General features: G+C 48.6%; 4 protein-coding genes and 1 non-coding gene across 5 annotated transcripts; 3 read left to right on the top strand and 2 right to left on the bottom strand.

Moving 5' to 3' along the window:
• The first annotated feature begins 65 nt into the window (after positions 1-65).
• Positions 66-2,476, top strand: F5B22DRAFT_51201 (glutathione S-transferase). The gene is made up of 5 exons (XM_047972542.1): positions 66-443; positions 604-768; positions 929-1,016; positions 1,207-1,690; positions 1,937-2,476. Exons 1-5 carry the CDS (start codon positions 234-236, stop codon positions 2,205-2,207), a joined length of 1,218 nt encoding a protein of 405 aa, XP_047832795.1. The 5' UTR covers positions 66-233; the 3' UTR covers positions 2,208-2,476.
• F5B22DRAFT_51090 (GTP binding protein Bms1) lies at positions 2,476-6,682 on the bottom strand. Its single transcript, XM_047972532.1, has 6 exons — positions 6,471-6,682; positions 6,332-6,407; positions 5,788-6,263; positions 4,204-5,737; positions 3,834-4,142; positions 2,476-3,714 (listed from the first exon to the last, which is right to left on the bottom strand). The coding sequence occupies exons 1-6, from the start codon at positions 6,529-6,531 to the stop codon at positions 2,745-2,747; spliced, it is 3,426 nt and encodes a 1,141-aa protein (XP_047832794.1). The 5' UTR covers positions 6,532-6,682; the 3' UTR covers positions 2,476-2,744.
• Positions 6,683-7,803: 1,121 nt separating this feature from the next.
• Positions 7,804-10,455, top strand: F5B22DRAFT_635023 (branched-chain alpha-ketoacid dehydrogenase; the record flags this gene model as incomplete). Its single annotated transcript, XM_047977078.1, has 5 exons — positions 7,804-7,818; positions 7,907-8,016; positions 8,097-8,160; positions 9,141-9,220; positions 9,294-10,455. 5 exons carry the CDS (start codon positions 7,804-7,806, stop codon positions 10,453-10,455), a joined length of 1,431 nt encoding a protein of 476 aa, XP_047832793.1.
• Positions 10,456-11,778: 1,323 nt separating this feature from the next.
• On the top strand, positions 11,779-11,849 carry F5B22DRAFT_t79. Its single transcript has one exon. It is a non-coding gene; the product is annotated as a tRNA-Gly (tRNA).
• Positions 11,850-13,040: 1,191 nt separating this feature from the next.
• Positions 13,041-19,396, bottom strand: F5B22DRAFT_598287 (class V chitin synthase). The gene is made up of 3 exons (XM_047974357.1): positions 18,516-19,396; positions 14,804-18,466; positions 13,041-14,752 (listed from the first exon to the last, which is right to left on the bottom strand). Exons 1-3 carry the CDS (start codon positions 18,818-18,820, stop codon positions 13,378-13,380), a joined length of 5,343 nt encoding a protein of 1,780 aa, XP_047832792.1. The 5' UTR covers positions 18,821-19,396; the 3' UTR covers positions 13,041-13,377.

Genomic DNA, 19,396 nt, shown 5'->3' with positions numbered 1-19,396 from the left:
AAGACGCGAGAAAAAATAGGAACCCCGCATTCAGGTGGTCCTTAGTAAGGTGCTCTTTTTTCTTACCAGCTCTACTTAGAGTAGCGGTACTTAAGTAGGTAGATAGGTAGGTATATAACCAACCACATCTCAGACACGAGATTGGCATAGGTACTACTTACTTACTTGCAGAGATACAGAAAGCCCTGTGATTTTTTACCTTGCTCGGCTCGGGTCTTCGAATCGTTTTATTTATGCACTTCCGACCGCACTCGCGGGGTACAGCGAGATTCATCACGAAACAGATATATACGAGCAGCGCCTCGCTTACGTCAGTGTCGAGTTCGCGACTACGTGTTGTTGGATTGAGCCGTGGATATTCTACTGTCGCTTCTGCTGGCGCACTGCGAAGAGGGCTCGAGTTGAATTTGGATCTTCAGCGACCGTTTACGCAGAGAAGAATGGTGAGTGTTCTGCGTTCTCGTCGTTTCTTCTTCCTTTGCTCTCTACCTTACCCCAATATTCCCCCCCCCCCCTCATCTGTACTTGGTGGCGTGTATAGCGTAATTGGATGGGCGAACACGGAATATTAAACTAATTGATCACTGCCGTGATGTTATATAGGCCTCGAACGACAAGATCACCAACTGGGTTGCCCCCGGCGATAAGTCGGGTGAGTTCAAGCGCCAGGCGAGCTCGTTCCGCGACTGGATCAGTGATGCGCCAGATGCCAGGTTCCCGCCTGAGAAGGGCAGGTATCATTTGTATGTCAGCTATGCTTGTCCTTGGGTAAGTTGGTCTGCTTTTTTTTCTCTTCCTCTCCTTTTTTTATATATGTCTGCGTGTGTGTTCCGGATTGTATTTGGGAACGGTTGCTATTGGGAGTTAAAAGGAGGAAACCTTGCTGGGGAGAAGCAATAGGAAAACTCATGCTGATGATACATTCCAGGCTCATCGCACCCTTATTGCGAGGAAGTTGAAGGGGCTGGAGGAGTTCGTCTCTTTCTCCGTTGTGCATTGGCATATGGGAGAGAAAGGTGCGTTCACTCTGTTCCGGATTGTTCTATTCTGCATCATGGTCATGGCCTGAATGGCCTTCTTACCTTACTCACCAATACATCTGCACATGAATGACCTGCTTCTCATCCCCTGCCCCTGAATTCTGACTTTCCTCTACCCCGAAATCGCTTTCATGAGAGAAAAAAGTCGCTCACTTTCACCTGTTAGGCTGGCGTTTCCCCACGGCCGAAGACAATGATGCAGCAGGCGAGAATGTGGTACCAGACCCATTACCGGGCCACGAATCATTCACACACCTGCGCAACCTGTACTTCAAGGTCGAGCCGTCCTACAGCGGGCGGTTCACGGTGCCCGTGCTCTTCGACAAGAAGACGGACACGATCGTCAACAACGAGAGCTCTGAGATCCTGAGGATGTTCAGCACCGTCTTCAACGCTCAATTACCTGCGGAGTACGCGAAGATAAATCTCTACCCCGAGAACCTGAGGGCGGAGATTGACGAGGTTGGCGCTTGGACGTACGACGATATTAACAACGGCGTGTATAAGAGCGGCTTTGCGACGACGCAGGAAGCGTACGAGAAGAATGTCGTCAAGCTTTTTGAGGCATTGGATAAGGTCGAGGAGAAGCTGAAGAATGGCAAGGGTCCGTATTATTTTGGCGATGTTTTGACTGAGACTGATGTGAGACTGTGAGTGTGCTTCTCGTTCTATTTGTGTTGCTTCATGGATGAATGTTCTTCGACGTCGCACAACTTACGCAACTCCTTACTCACCCATCTTACGTACTTTCACCGCAAATCTGTCTTCCCAGGCTTTCAACAACAAACTCACCTACATCCTTCCTACCTACCTACCTACTTGATCTGGCCCGATCTAAACCCAACAAACCAATCAACTACCCAAAACCCTAAATGTTTGACTAACAAACACCACAGCTACGTAACCATCGTCCGATTCGACCCAGTCTACGTGCAGCACTTCAAGTGCAACATCCGCGACATCCGCAGCGGATACCCCGCCATCCACAAGTGGATGCGGAATCTGTACTGGACGCACCCGTCCTCGGCCTTCAAGGACACGACCAACTTCCTGCACATCAAGAACCACTACACCAAGAGCCACACGCAGATCAACCCGTTCTCTATCTGCCCTGTCGGCCCTTTGCCGGATATCTTGCCGCTTGAGGAGGAGGTTCGGTGCTGCTGACTCAGGGCTGCTTTGTGAGGGGGTTGAGTTGAGTTTGGGTAGAGAGGAGGGGATTACGGCTCAAAGAGAGGGGAAAAGCACCGAGTCAAAACTGACCAATTCGTTGAACCTTTTTCCTTCAGGATAGATAGCAATACAAGGAACGAACAGCAGAAGAGAAGGAAGCGGACATGGTCGAAATCCAAAAGAATGGTTTTTTCTACCTCACCCACTAACTAATCAATGCCTTTTTACTTTACTTTTATTGTCATCCGTTTCTTCGAATGATGGAGATCAAAGGCCAGAATAGCACTATATGAATGAATGAATGAATACTTTGCGAGCAAACAGACCACTCGCGCTGAGAATGTCTCCTGACTTACGAAATTCATGCTAACTCGATAAAGGTAAAATGGACAAATGGAGGGCTGTAGAGTAGACTTGAACAGACACACCAATACAAATATCCCAAAAACAATTACTTTTTTTCATTTTCAAAATCAAGCCCCAAATATCTACATACACCTATCCCCAATATCTATCTAGCCATATATTTATCTATCTTCTCCTCTTCCCGCCACCCCCCTCCATCTCCCCCTTTCTCTTCTTTCCCTCACGCTGCCAGTATTCCTGCTTCTCGCGACGTTCCCTCGCCTCCTTCTTCTCGTTCATCGCAGCCATTTTCTTGCGGAACTCGACGCGCTTCTCTTCTTTCTTGGCGCGGCGCTTCGCGATGGTATCCTTGCGGACTGTTGTCAGCTTCTGCATGAGGTCGCGCGCGCGCTTCTCCTCGCCGCCCAGCACGACTGCTCGCTTCTGCATGTATGTGTCGCGTTTCTGCGGCTTCATGCGCACGATCTGGGACTTGAACGGCAGCTCCGCCGCCAGTGCCCGAGGTACCTTGAGTGGGTTGAAGTGTCGTGCGGCGCGCTCGATCGGGCGGTACTTGCTGTCGGCGTCCTGCGGCGTCGGTATGTTCTGGTCTCGACGCACCTGGCCTGTCAGGCGCATTGACTGCCAGTCACCGAGACGTTCCGTTACGGGATTATGAAATCGGTGGGGCTTGATGGGATACCATGCTCTCAGAAATACTAGATCGCCCATTAGGATTTTATCTTCGAAGGTCGCTCGGAAATGTCCCTCAGGTTTGGATAAAGCCCTCTTGATCTGACCCCGAATGCCAGAGACGGTTTTTATCGATGCTCCTTCGAACTTGGCGATCTCGAGGCTACTATTGAACATGTCCTTGATGAAAGCGGTGTTTTTATAGACCTTAGCGGGTGTACCTGTTAACTTCAACTTCTTTACAATCTCATAACTCTGGTCAACACTTAGGACTGTTCCAGTCGCTGCTATGCGGAATCCTGGATTATCAGAGGAAAAGGATTGAAAACAAGTAAAGCTTGTGTTTGGGGCAATCAGGGGTCCCCAGAAAGTGGCGTAACAGAATGAGTGTTCCGGCGAATACTTTAGCATTCGGTGACGGACTCGTTCCTCCCACGAATGAAGCATAGGCATGGCTTGGAATCTGTAGATGAAAATTAGTAAAGGCTCTAGATGTCAAATATCCGTCCAAGTATGGGCCATATAAAATGTATGAGGAATTGAACTTATACGCAAAACCAACGAAGATTCAACACAACTTACCGCCTCCAACCAGCTGAGAAAATGAGAGGATCATTATTCTTCAAGATCTTCTTATGCCATCTATGTTTTCTCATCCTCACTTGAAGGAAGCCAAATCTTTCCTCTAGAGGACTTAAGCTTCCAACGATGAGAGGTTTGCGGGCTGAGAAGTTCAAGATGAATTCCGCAGGGACCTTTTCTAAGATGACGGAAACGTATTTTCCTGCTGTAAGACCCTCCACGGCGAGTCTTTGGCGTTCATCCAGACCCTCGAACTCGGCTTTATTGATGTCGATCTGTTTCTGCAAGTTTGCTTTCTGAGACTCGTACCTTGATAGGGAAAATTGTTAGAGAACGAGTTGAGTTGCCTAGAGAGAGTAGGGTTCCATACCATTCATCTTCCCCAAACTCTTCTTTGTTTAGCTGCTCCTTTCCAAAACCCTCGCGATCTTCTTCTTCAAAGCGCTGTTTGAGTTCCTCTTTTCTAGCAGCATTCCTTGCTCTCTCTGCTTCGAGGGACTCAGCTTGTTGCAGTTGTGGCTCCTCTGTTTCCTTTTCACCCGATTCCAGATCCTCGAAATCACCCCAGCCTTCAATTTCTTCATCATTCTCATCGTCTCCTTCACCTTCATCACCATCATCCCCAAACCCTTCAAAGCCATCGGGGTTATCATCACGGCCCTTTGTCGATGTAAACCGTTGGCGTAGCAAATTGGCATTGTCTTCTAGTGACCACTTTGCCGCCAATTGATCGTAATCATCGGAGGTCAACCGAGGAACAGGAGTGTTCTCGACATAATCATCATCCTCTTTTTTGGAGCTGAAGAATTCGTCTTCGGAGTCTGCTTCAATGTCCTCTTCGTCTTCATCTTCAGCAACTTCAGCCTTCCACCTCTCCAAGACTTCACGAGCGGTTAATTGCTCGTCATACATCAGCCTAGCTAGGTCTGCGGTACGGTAGGATGGCGCCTGTCGTTGGAGAGCCTTAGCTCTTTCAGTGAGGTCTACTCGCCATTTAGCGGCTAGCTCGTCGTCTTCGTCCTCGTCCTCAGCCCCGCTTCCAAAATCCGAACCCAGATCGGAGTCACTGTCTGCAAACGCCAGATCATCACCTGGTTTGTCTTCATCCTGCTCTTGAAACAATCTGCCCAATTTTCGATGATTCAAGTCAGGCTCTTCAACCTCCTCTCCGCTAGCGAGTTCCTCCTCTTCAGAGAGGTCGTCCTCAAATTCAGCGCCGTTACCGTCATCGTAACCATCTTGTTCCACAGCTCTCACTGTTCGCTGGCTCTTTCGCCCAGAATCACCAGGATCGTCATCTAACGCATTAACGACATGATCACCAGTTGAGAATAACTGCAGTCCATTTCCGGTTTGCCCGAGAACTCTGCCGCCGCTCTGAAGCCCAATAATCATTTCTTCGCCCAAACCACGCTCTCCATCTGCAGGAGCATCCTTGTCGAAGTTAAACCCCTTTTCGCGATTAATCCATATGGCAGAGCCTTCAATCTTGAGCCCCTGGCGATCAGAGAAAGGAGCATGCAGTTTTTTATCCTTCTCATCTAGCCGTTTCCGGCCGGTTTGGCCGGTAGCCTTAGCTATAGCGGCCTGCTGAGCGGGGGAAGGACAGGGATCCGGCAAGGCTTCGCACCTTTTCACGGTAAAATCACCTACTCCCGGGATGTGAACTTTTTGGTTCTCAATGGAAAAGTTCACTCCTCCTCTCAGATAACCATATATGGCGACTGAGCGATCGCATTTGGCGTCCTCCTCGATCTGGTTAGGATGCGTAAGGTCTCGAAGGCTATCACCCAGTATGTAACTGTGCGAATTTTTCCAGATGAGGGGACGAGGGTTCTTCATGACTGAAAGGAATCTAGACAAGTTATGGATTTCACGATCGGGGTATCGGCCGTTGATAACACCTGTAATTATGGTTAGTCGCATGGCAGATGGTGTCGACGGTTAGAGGTACCTGATAAGTAGAAAAGATGGGCGCCCTGATAGAGCTCGTTCCAAAGTCGATGCTTGAGTGTTTTCTTCGCATCCTTCAGGTGCTGGGGTTTCTTGAAGAGGTCCAGATGAGTGAGCACCGAAAAGACATTTCCCGGCATGCCTGTGGCTGATAGAATATTCAGGAACTCCATTGTCTCCATTTCAAATCCGAAGTTTCCATCAATCAGTATCAGTACAACATCTGCGATCTTAGCCATATCAACCATGGCTGTTAGCTCAGCCGGGCATTCCACGAAAGTAAGCCTCTGTTTTCGGGAGGTAACGACGGTGATCGGCCCTGTAGGATCGGTAATGGTCTCCTTGGTATAGCGCTTGACTAGAGACTTTAATAATGTGGTCTTGCCGACACCAGGGGGACCAACAATGGTGACAAGGCGAGGGGGCGGTTCCGTATCGGGAGAACGGTCGGCTTGAGGGACGTGAAGTCGCTTTTCGCTAGGGGCCAGGCTCGTCAGTTCTAGTTCTAGCGGTGAGTATAGGTAATGAGGAGATCATAGCTATACCGTATATCATGCGATCTTGCGGCGGCTCTCGCGAGCTTTCCAGGCCGGGCGAAGGCGAAGGCCTTAGGGTTATGATCTAGAGAGTTCAGTGTTAGTTTATCCAGATAAGGTATTATCATAAGTTATGATCTGCACATACCCCCTTGAGGCCTTTTCTTCTCCTTCGCCTTCCTATGAGGTTTGTGCGCCTGGTCCTCCATGGTGCGCGACACTACAATGGCAGCAGCTCGACTTGCCACGCGATGTTCTGACCGTGATCGCGTGATGGTTATCTATCGGCCAAAAATTATGGCGAAGGCTTCACGGCAAGCATCCAATTGTTCTTATCGATAAAAGATAAGATTGACATTTTCATCCTTGTATCTCCCGCTAACTTGTATGGGTAAGGACAGAGCAAGGGGGTACAGAGTGGTGGGATGGTGGGGCTCATAGCGATCTCCCTTTAGGCTTCCAGCTGGCCATCTACGGTACATACATACATCATCATGCAGGTATACAGCTTCGTCCTCGAGATTAGGTAGGTATGCGAGGGTATGCACATATAGAGAGGTTTGTATATACGATGTATGTACTATCATGATATATTGATGTTGTCCGGATTCAACTGAATTGGGCGGGATCTAGGTGGAAACATGTTTGCTTGGTAGGCAGGGACAGAAGAGGCTTGAGAGTAGTGAGACAAGGGAAAACTGCCGCGGTCTCGGTAGTGTTCTGGACCGTACGACTCTGATGCGGATTACCACAGATATCTCTACATATCAGCCATGCAAATGCAAGATTCGGCGCAGATTCGGCGCAGATGGCGGCAAAGATTCGAGCGCATCTAGGGGAAGCTAAACATTGGATATTGGCTCAGAACAGACCCAGAACGTCTGCTTTGTAGTAGGGCTACGTAATCCCTATCCCTAGGTGAGACAAGCCCACCAGCTCTCGTTGGCGCCACTTACGAGTTGGGCAGTTGTCAGACCTCTAGTAAGGCGGCGCGTAGGACGAGGGCCTGCGAGGGCCTGCGAGGACCTGCACGCAATCAACTAGGCTGCTGCGTTGGTTACCTCGCCATGACGTAGACTATAGATTCCCGCGTCCTGAGAGGCAGATGTAGATGCATGGAAGCAGGCCGCCTGAGCCAGAAAGCCCAGCCATCTACCTATGTAGTAATGTCCGATATGTAGCTAGACAGGTAGCGTCCATGACATCTAACCACACGTACTACTGCATGGAATGTTAGTACTACCTATGTACGAAGTATGTAGCTCTCGCAGTCAACGTGAGGGTTGCGCAAGTCACGGAACACGGTTGATAAAAGACCCCGCGCCTCTCCCCTCCTCCTCCTCGCTCCCAAACCCTACTCCTCGTCTTCTCGACATCGTCAAACAATTCAATCTTCTCCTGTACATCTAGATTTCGAGCTCTGCCAACCAGTCTTCACTATACAATCTCTTTGTCGATTATACATCACATCATCCGCAAAGATGCCTTCCTACATTGTATGTTTCGCAGGCGTTGTTGCCGGTCACCATTACCAATATAGTACCTAATGAATACACACTTACTTACTTACCTACCTTGAACCAGATTACCTGCAAACAGGATGCCAGTCCCGAACAGGTCGAAGCAGCGAAGCAGAAGGCAAAGGACCAAGGCGGCAAGATCACTCACGAATACAAGCTCACCAAGGGCTTTGCGTAAGTCCACCTTTCTACTTCGTAGCAGTTGTCCCGCGGTTCTGCATGTTATTGTCGGCTTACCAACGGACCAATAACAGGGTCGAGTTCCCCGAGGATACAGTCGTAGCGTTAGCAGAGCTCGATCAAGTCAAGCATGTCGAAGTGGATGGGCAAATGACAACCCAATAAACAATGATTGATCAGAAGTCTGTATGTATGTGCGAAAACTACATGTGAAAGGCATCAGGGCGGGTTGTCTCTGTCGGCATCACTACCTAGGTTAGTTGGTATGACAGACGGATGAGGGGCAGCTACAATAGACGGCGGGGTGATGATGAGATACAACAGCGTGTAATTGTAGATACCCACCTACCTAAACAACAATCATCTATCTACCTATCATGAAAGCTCGCTCTCCCTCCTTACATATCGTACTTATGTCCAATGCAGTACCTTCTCAAAAGGTGTTAGAGGGGTGAGGCCGAGCTTGGAGGCTTTCGTCAATGTTCCATCTAGAACCTTGGCAGTACCTACCTACGAAGTACGTATAAAGTACGAAATAGATCAGCCAGATCGGCCAAATCAGCCTCGACAGCCTGTCTGATATGCACATAGCCCATACAGGACTTTTCCCGACGGTAAGCGCTCCGCTCCGCTCCGTCACCGCACGATTGACGATGACGCATTCCGAAGTTGGTAGGTGAGCAAGTCCGTATCTACCTACGAGGTACTTACTTTGTAGTAGTCAGTCAGTCAGTCCTAATGTCGCTCTCATGACTAATTGCCTACGTCTTACCCAACCGCCGCCACCTTTTTGGCAGCATCGACATATGAACGTCCATACATACATGTTCATACATGTCCATACGTGCGTACTGCATCAATTACGCCGACATTGAACCTACAAAGCGCCTTGGCCGAGATAACCATATGTACGACCGACACATCATGCCGTCATGAAAACCATATCTAGACCATTGCGGTGTCTTTACACATCCAATGGCTCATCTGCACACGCCACTCGTCGGCTTCCATCACGTCTTGCGCCCTCCGCCGCCTGGGCACGGTCTTTGTCATCAACATCGCCAGCGTCGTCATCAGAGCGCAGCAACACCGACAATGGCTCCTCCCGCCCCGCCAAGACCATCACCGTCACCGACGAGGCCATCGCAGACCTCACCAATAAACGACAACATTCGCTGAGCCTGGCTGATCTAGTCAGGTAGTGCTCTCCTTCTTTTCCCCTACCACACTCCACCAAGTGCTAACTTGCAGCCATTGCGCCCCGGCAATAGACATGGACGCCCTCCGCTATCCGAGACCGCCCTGCTCGCTTCTGCCAATTTCACCCTCAATCTCCTTCCAATCCGCCTAGCTCATCGCATCCAAGCCTTGCGAAACTTGCCGTTCATCGTAGTCGCCGACCCCAATGTGTCGCGCATCTACAACAACTACCTGCAGTCGCTGTCAACACTCCTCCCCTGGAAACATCGAACCATATCCACCCTCGAAGAGGAGATCCAGTTCACATCGGTGCTGGCGGAGCTCGTGGCCACGCATACGGATACTATTCCGATTCTTGCCAAGGGCTTCATCCAATGTCGCCGATACATTGCGCCGGAAGAGGTCACTCGTTTCCTGAACACTCACCTTCGCACGCGCATTGGAACGCGTTTGATCGCGGAACAGCATATTGCCCTCCACTATAGTAGCGTGCCGCATTTCAACCCCGGTGCCTCGCCGACCCCATGCCCAGAACATCCGAATTACATAGGCGTCATTGATACTGCGCTCTCTCCAGCAGCTATAGTGGACTCATGCGCAGCGTTTGTAGCTGATATATGTGAGCTTAAGTACGGTAAACGGCCCAAGTGGATTATCGACGGCGAGCCTGACACGGTCTTCACCTTTGTACCCATGCATCTTGATTACATTGTGACCGAGCTTCTCAAGAATGCCTTCCGCGCCACTGTCGAAAGCGACAGCAGTCAGCCTGTTGTCATCACCATCGCGCCCGAACCCCCAGATGCTGGTCCACCACATCTGACCCTTGACCCCCCAGCCGCCGATAAAGGGGCCTTCCGCGGCGACGCGATCAAGCCCCTTGACGACAACGCTCCCGGAGTCACGATCCGCATCCGAGACCGTGGTGGCGGTATCTCCCCCGAAATACTGCCGAATATCTGGAATTATAGCTTTACTACCTTCAATGAAGACGACATTGACGATGTCATGTCAAATAACGGCGGGGGCGGTGGTGGGCGTTCCCAAGCAGATGCGCTAGGGATGATATCGGCAGCCAGCTCCGGTGCGAGCTCGATTGCAGGACTCGGCTATGGATTGCCGCTGAGTCGTGCATACGCCGAGTATTTCGGCGGTGGCATCGCTGTGCAGAGCTTATACGGCTGGGGAACCGACGTGTATTTGAGGTTGAAAGGTGTTGGGAAAATACACTGAAAGGCGTTGATGATATGGGTACTCCAACGGACACTCCCCGCTGTAGGACGCGCCATTTCCCCATGAAAGTCCGGGCCCGGTCTGGAAATACTTGCATAGAAAGCAAGCTGAACAGTCGGGAAAATGACGCTAGATGAGTACTGATGCATGTCCTAGCTAGATTGTCGTATAGATGCCACGAGGCGCAGTTCTCATAGGCAGAGTTGGCGAAACACTGAAAATACCCCGATAGCTAGGGAAACACTTCATGTATCATGAAGGTAGTTTTTATCTAAATAATTGATGATGTTACTAGTATCATTATAGTACATATTCCAATGATGTTTGACGAGCTTTTTCTTTTTAAGTTGTGATGAGCTTGATGTACACGCCAACCTAATGCAACCAGCCCATTTATCTTTCAACTTTAACTTTCACTTATTATTACTACCTTGTAATGGGCATAGTTACATAATACTTGCATCTGTATATTCTATGTCCTGTAATGGAATTAGAAGGCTGAGATAGAGATAGACATTCTAGAAATTAACTAACTAGCTGTGATATTGCTATTCTAATACTTTTTTCTGTAGCTTGGCCTGCGCTCGTTTGTATATATATACCTATATATATATCTATGTCCAGGTATCCGCGACTAGGTAAGCTCGTAAGTGCCTTAGATTCCTCAGGCTGTGCAGTCTAATAGCCTTACACATAGGTCTGATATATAGCCGTATGGCCCGGTCCTTCTACAAGCGCTCTTTATCAAAAAGTCCTGTTCTCACTGTCCCGAGAAAATAATCGTTATTGTTTTATTTGGTTTTAGTCGTTGGTTATATTTAGCAGGCGAACTACCTAATGATTCTGCCTTTGTTGTTCGCTAGGCATTGATGGATCGTGCTTTGAGCAGATTCGAGCCTGAATAGCTCGCTTCTTCCTTGAGATATCCCCCCTCGAACGAAATCAGGTGTACAAGTTACTACTGGACTCGAAGTCTAGGTTCCTTAAGCATAGCTCGTTCCATTATATGTTAATGATTCCTGGTAGACAGATCTATGAATACCTAGGCCCGAGTGAATTATTAAGGAATCAATTACGAAAGGGCAGAGAGCTCTATGCCGTGCTCCTGATTTTGTACAGTCTGGTTAGCGTTGGACACTTGAAATCAGGACAGAATAACCACAGCCGTGTGCTTCTATCAAGAGGGAATCCAAATCTGGAGGGATGGCAAATATGTCTTTTAGCACAACATTGAATGCGCTACAAAGCAAGCGCGTCGAATTTCCTGCAAGGAGAATATATTCGCCCATCCCATATCTCTCAGGCATCAGCGAAATCCCAGCAGCATCAGTGGTTTAGTGGTAAAATCCATCGTTGCCATCGATGGGCCCCGTGTTCGATTCACGGCTGATGCATATTTTTATCCATGGACTCAACAAGAGGTACAGACCACCTGGGCAAGTGATTAAACTGACTCCCAATAGCTAAGCCGTCACCTACTAAGGTAGGCGATGAGTCCTTAGCGCCGGCTTAGTCACAGTCGACAACAGGCCCGCAATACGTATATACGTATTCAAACAAAGATAATTAACCTACTTAGCTAGGTATAACTATATAATATACAAACTTTACGGCTGGAGGCGGGAGGCGAAGGTGGCACCCGTTCAAGTTACTTATGGGTTTTCCTCAAGGGGTTTTACAGAGTGAGTACCAGGGGTCTGGAGGGGATGTATGAACTTTAAGGGAGGAGGTTAACCCCCTTAGCAAACGTTCAAAAGTTACGGAGGGAAGGTATTGGATAGGATTGAAATACGCTTAACGGATTAAACCGTAGTAACCACGAACAATGGAACGTTGAGCCCATGGAACGCATAATCTGGTAGTTTGGAAATATATATAGGTATTCTATAGCCTACCACGTCTGCGTACCCCCAGGGAGGTCAGAGTTAAAAGCTCACTGACGTTAAAAACAACAACAACAATCAGGCATCAGCGAGCCGCCACAACGATAGACGACTCATAAACCGAGACGTGATGACTGGCGTATAGTAGAAAACACACGTCTAGGAGCCCGTCTTCTAAACAAGTACGTATACCCAGATCTTCGTGGCCGTTGATATAATAAGAGCTGACAATAGGGCCCGGGACTGAAGCTATCCACAACAATACAGTAATGCTGCTAAGGTCCTTGACCACCAGATTCCCTTAGTGGCTGGCTATATTGATACTCTCTACATTGGTATGACCTTTATTTTCGTTTCTGGAAATCCTTAAAGCCTGAGATGTCTCATTGCCAATGAAATCTACGGACCGTTTCTTTTTAGTACGAGGCTGCGTGTCTGACTGGCTAGGATAATGCTTGCAACCTTTCGAGTATTTGCACGGTATTATATTATCCCGTAAGTGTACAGTAATAGTCATTGCTCTAACAGGCTAAAACCGAAGGCTTTATCATTGACTTGTGGCCTTGAATGATACAGGTACTTTGGCCCATGGAAAGTAGCAAAGGTACAATTAGATATGTATAGAGTTACCTTTTCAAAGTATAAACAAGTCCTATATAGGCATTACAGCTTAAGTATTAGAACAACGCGAGGTACATATATGGGTATATGGAAAAAGTCGTTGTATTATTTCATCATATATATGTAGTTCCAAGTGGCAACGACCAAAAGCCAACTCGTTATTTTCTGTTTCTAGAGAGAATGGTGTAGGCCAGAGATTGGTTGGTTCATATGCAAAAAAGATCAGAGGAACAGATGCCGAAAAGGTTTCCAAGATGTCCGTACCGCCAGAAACAAATAAACAAGGAAAACGATCCCAAACGACGCGACTATATGCAATAAATACATTTCCCGAGAACATGAGCCTTCGACTCCTATGGTCGTGCCAACATCTAAATTTTGAGATTAGAGCTTAAGAGATGAGCTAGGGCTAGATCATTTACATGTTAGCTAGCTCATGATCAATTTGGCGGTCCATGAATGTTCGCTTTTCGCCGACAAGCTCGGTTTGTAGCTTCTGTTCTACAAGGGCGCGAACTTGTTTCTTGGTTACTGTGTCGAGATCGACATCTCGTAACACAGCTTGGATAGCCTCGACAATCATGCCATCATCGGGTCCAGTATTACCACGCTGGAAATCGAACGACGTGGTAGACTGATGACCATGGCCCAAAGTAGGACGGTTACCACCGGCGAGGCCGAGAGTGGCGTTCGAGGCTCTATGGGCATCAAATTGGGGTGAGGTTGACACGGCTCGCAGATTGCTCATGCTTGGCCTGTAACCAGCGTGAGGCAAATCCTGATATGGTGAAGCGGTACGCTGAATATCCCCAAACGAAGCAGTTGACTGACGCATGTGGTTGTCGCCAAAGCCGTCACCATATGTGGACTGTCGTGACATTCCCTGGAAGGGTGCAGGTGACTGTGGAGGCATATACCCACCACGACCTTGGAGGCCAGTCAAGACAGACGGCTGTCGAACAGACGAGTATACAGAGCGCATGTCATCCATCTCGTAGTTATCTTCATATACTTCGTGGGCCTTTTCGCCTTGTGCGCCTCGGCGTCCAGGAAGATTATTGAGGGCCGCATAATCATCCCAGCGCTGCATCGGAATGGAGCGAGGGTCGAATCCATCTTTATCATCTACCGCAACGACCTGCTTGTTTCCTTTCTCACCAATGACTATACGTGTATTTCCCCAGGTAAAGTTGTCCTGATTCCAGAAAGAGTAGATTGGCAGAATGAACGAGAAGATTGGGAACGCAAGCAGATAGATGATGATCCATCCAACATGCTGCCATTGCCGTTTAAGAATGAAGATGATCGCCTGAAGACCGTACACACCAGCCAGAATAGCCAACGAGATATAAGGGATAGGACCAGTGTGCGAGGCGAGAAGGTAGATCAGGTAGCCCAGGTAGACAGTCGTTGCAGGTAAGATGATCGTTCCAAACAGATCGAAAAAGACGACGAATCGCATAGAGAAGCAACAGAAACCACACATGTTCTTTAGTAACATAAGTTCGAATAGATTGTGAATGGTCGAATTGATCCATCTGCGTCGTTGAGAAAGCAGCACACTCCATGTCTCCGGCGCTGCAGTTTGGCAATAAGCATCCGGCTGGAATTTATAAGACATATGAGGAAAATGCTTGGTCATGATAGTAGTGAGGAAACGGTCTTCACCAAGTGAAAGAAGATTCTTCTTGTGAAGGGTGTCGACGTTCCGAATACTATACTCTTGAATGACGGCATCGGCGATAATCAAAGGCTTGCCCCGGTCAGCTGTCCTAAGACGGTACATAGTGAAACTGATCTTGTTAGTTATGATTATGTGAAGAGAAAAAGGAGGCAAAACATACCATCCAGGAAGACATGTCACACTTCCGAAGAGAGACTCGAAGGCCTTGGAAAGATGATGAGAGATGTAATACTCGTAGACCTGAATCATGCTCCACCAACTGCGCTCTTCGTTCTGTAGAGCTGTCTCTCCACAAATACCAGCAATTTTGGAATTATTGGCGCATGCAGCAACCAGTCGGTTCAGGGAATCCTCTCGCACACAAGTATCGGCATCAACCATCAAGAGGTATTCGTATAGCTCTGGGTCCACACCAATGATATTGTTGATTTGGTGGAACATTTCGAGCTCAAGAGGGTTCATAGGAGCACGATGATGGACACGGTTGAGGAAGCTCATCAGCATGATTTGTGAGTCTCGCTTACCCCGGTTACCCGGCTTTGTCTTGGTCTGCTCAGACTCCTTCCCGATCTTCACAACGACAATGTACGGCACAACATTTCCTTCAAATTCATAGAGACCAGAATACACCTTGCCGTAGTTAAGCTGCTCGCTTCCGGTACCGACTGATTTGAAGGGCAAAGCAGGGGGGTCGAGCTTTGGATCGACGCCCAATATGTCGAGAACAATCTTTGGCGTTGGGCGATCATTGCCGGCACCAATAATGACACCGTCGCAAATAACACAGATCAATTTTCTCTTGTTGTCATATTGAAGCGCCGTGAGTGAATCTAATGCCTTTCTGAGGGAGTCTTCACCTTCAGTGTATGCGGGAACCTGGCAAATGACGAACTTGTCTTGAGGAGAAGGACGCCTCTTCGAGCCGAACTGCAAGGCGGAGACAAACTTGATAAGAATGACACCGGCGATAAGGATAGTAAACGCTAGTAGGATGTAATTGAGGGCCTGACACCTTGGACTATACCGAAAGTCTGGCTTTCCAACATAGAAGGTGTTCTTGATGCAGTTGATGCTGTTTTTAGCTAACGCAAAAGCAGTTGAGTTGCCCTGTACGTCTTCCAAGTGGCCGTTCCATGAGCTAGTCACATCTTGACCAGGGTTGTTCTTTATAATGTCCACTATCTTGTCATCAAGGAAGGCCAGAGTTTTGCTGTAGTTGATAGTTTCAAAGTAGTCGGTAAGATTGTAGATACCTCCCTCATAGAAAATAACCATGAGACTGAAATCTTCGCTCTCTCGCTGAACTTTATTCCTATTCCAGACGAGCTCGCCGTGGTAGTATTCTTTGATCTTGGGCAGGAATTTGTCTGTGTACCATGTGTCACTAGACAAAGCCTTTGAGTTCTTATCTGCAAAGAAACCTGAAGTGTGTTTGCCATTTACCAAAGTAGGCTCGTCTTCGGGATTAACTCTTAATTGGGTGGTTTCAGCAATACCAAGGCCTGGGCAAGAAAGGGGGAGCGGAGGAGTAAAGTATCGATCCAGATTCAGGCCGCCAAATGGTTCCATTAGGTCATTTGTTGTTTGTATACCGGAGTCACTGTGCTGAATCTTCCAAAACTTTGTGATATCATAAACATTGCCGTGAATACTGACCCAGAAGTCGTTTTTGCCCGAGTGATTATCAACTTCCGTTTGAAGCCAAGCTTTATCGAAATTGGGGCAGATAATCCGACCAAGGAAGATGATGACGAAGACGATAATGGCATTCATGATAAAGATCAGCCAGACCAGCGTTACCTTTTCTCGCCAGGCCATTCGCACATCTGGTCGTTTCATCCGGCCAACATAGTGTAAGAGGAACGACGGAATCCAGAAGGTCATAGCCCAAACAAACCCAACCCAAGCTCGTCGGCCAGCACCTACCTCCTCCTCTTCAACATGTTTGCCTTGAGCATCATTAGGATCTAAAGTGTTGATATACTCCCCATCCGCAGTGTAATAAACATGGTCCCGACGATTATCACCCTTAGTTCCCAGACCATAATCGCCTTGTGGCATATTGCGCATGACTGAAGGACTGACGGATGGCGCTCGGATTTGACTTTGAGCAAAAGTAAGTTGACTCTGATTACGCTGATGTGTCATCAGATTTTCGTTGCTATTATTTGAAGCCTGGTCGGGAAAATGGGGAGGGAAAAAGCCGCTGCCATTGTTGTTGCCATAGACAGTGTCGCGAGCGGGGGTAGCAAATGGGTTGCTCATAGTCGGCACTAGCTCATGTGGAGGCTTGAGATCAAGCATGCTTTCAGCCTCCCACCATGAAGTCTCTCGCATCCAGACGCGTTCTCGTCCAACCACCACTTCGCCGTTGCTCCAACCTCTCTCAAGGATCCAGGATTCAATGCCATCCCGGCCTTCTCTGCAGCCCAATGGGGCAAATCGTTGGTAGAACTCATCCAGATCAAAGTCGGCGGTGAAGTCCAGATTCTTATTCCTGCGGTTAGCCCATTCTGCCAACCTCCACGCCCGTAATTGTCGTGATACAGCGCCTGCTGACCAAGCAGATGTAACCGATGGGAGAGCTGCTAAACTGGCAGGGTTCTCGTCTGTAGGATGTAGCGACAAGTGATACCATACTCGGCTAGCTCCAAGGACTGAAGATAAATCCATCCTCGCAGTACGACCGAGAGTGATACCTTGCCCTGGAATGGGAAACAACAGCTTCTTGAGAAACCCTTCATCCTCACAAGCAAATCCAACTTTCTCCAAAATAATCTCTCGCCTCTCAAGTTGGCGTTGTCTCTCACGAGCGGTTGAGCCGGTAGTGGTGCCTAGTTCTAGAGCAGCATCTGCCATAGCGCTTTGCATTTCGCGCTGTACAGAGTTTTCTACTGCAGCAACATCGACACCATCTTCTTTCATTTCAGCATTAATTCCTGCACTGTCGTCAAACACACCTCGCATGGACAGCGCTTTCCCCAAGTTGGGGTCTGGAACTTCAATGACTGTAATGCATACGGTATCTCCATTATCCTCCGCTGAGGTTGGCGTTCGATGACCGTCAAGCGATTCGTCGCCATCTCGGATTCGGGACATCTGAGCAGCAATTGCTCCATTGGCCTTGGTGATGACCCAGTCAACAACGGCTTCGTATAGTCCACCCACAAGTATTTGCCGATCCTCCGTTGTGCACTGATTCAGAAGGACGTCGGGATCAAGACCGAGTAATCCGCTCACATCTTCACAAATTACCTCCAGTGATTCGTCATCGACATTGTAATCCAATGTGTTACCAAGCTTTAGCAAGCCTGCCAAAGCAGATATCAGGTTTCGGTGAGAAGATCCCTTGATGCCTATCTCTTTCAGTGCCCTTCTGAAATCATCAGCGGCAGCGGAGTCGTCGGCAGTAGGAAGATATGAGGGTGGATCATAGGTGCCAGACCGTGCAAGTAAAGTGTAATCAGCCGCGGACTTCAAGCTGAGGAACTCGCGCTCAGCAGGAGTTGAGGCTGAGGTCAACAAGTAGTAGAACACATCAAAGGCACGATAGCCAGGCTGAGTAGGGATATTGAGCAGACCCTGGGTAGTATCAATCCCGCCCTGGGACAATGCCAGAGTTGCAGCTGTCAGATTACCTGCAAGGTTGAGAGTCAAGGTAATACCAAGCGCACTTTGACGTGGAGTGGATGGGTTATATGGTGTTACACATCGAAGGAAGGGCTGAACCGCCTCGAGGGAAGTGAGCAAGGACGAAGGGATAGAGATGGGCAGAGAAGCAAGGAATGGCGTCAAAAGTGACGGCGTTGAAGTGTGGAGAGAACTAGAGCGTTTAGTACTTATGCTGTGGGAACATGGAAGGAAAAACTCACCTCAACACGATACATCCATCTTCGGCTCGGCGCCGTGCGTGTTCCCAGGCTCTGGCGGCCAGAAGCTTATCAATAGTCCCGCCAGATCGGCCATCCGGACCAAGTTGCGTTGCTGTAAGCCATGTATTAACGACAACACTACTTCCCGCGTCTAATTGATAAGACTGCGACGACAGATATATGTTATGGATCGCGTTGAGCAGCGTCGTTGTGGAGACTTGCGACTGTTGACCGCCGCCTCGAGTACCATGAAACGAATCCGAGGTGACCGAGTACATGGACATGCGGGCTTGATGGTTCGCCATGTTTACTGTCGGTTGGGACGTGCTTGTCCTTTCGGACAGTCACTATGAGTAGCGAAACCTTTCCGATCGCAGGTGGTACGAGTATACAGGTCAAGACAGCTGGACTGAACTTGGTTTCGCCTTAATAAATATGCTCTCTGTGTATGATCGTATAGATAGGAACGCGAAGAGACTCAAAATCACGGGGACCTGGGAGGTAGGTAGACGTCGGTATTGATGGATGGGCTGGTCGTCGTCCGTTGGTGACAGCCCCTGAATCCTCCACTTCTGTGTGCAAACGAAGGCAAATGGAACCCGAAGCAAGGCTAAAATTGATTATTATGAACGATAGACTATTAACAGCACGAAAGCGAGTGACGTGGTTGCAAATTAGAAGAGCATTAGAAGAGCTATAGAGTGGGAGGAAGGTCGTTTGGAGGTGGTGAGACAGAAAATCAAAGATGCAAGATGCAAGGAAAGTAAACGATCGATTGTCTAGGTACTGGCTTACTGACCTTGCGGCAAGCTAAGGTCCTCCGTTTCTACAGTACTTACAGGACTCCCGTGCCCGCAGCCGTGGGATGGAAGCAGAGAAGG

Source organism: Xylaria bambusicola (assembly GCF_022495145.1).
Source record: "Xylaria bambusicola strain CBS 139988 unplaced genomic scaffold F5B22scaffold_11, whole genome shotgun sequence".
NCBI classification, from domain to species: domain Eukaryota; kingdom Fungi; phylum Ascomycota; class Sordariomycetes; order Xylariales; family Xylariaceae; genus Xylaria; species Xylaria bambusicola.
Note: the sequence above shows the minus strand (reverse complement) of the source record. Positions and strands in the feature narration are given on the sequence as shown.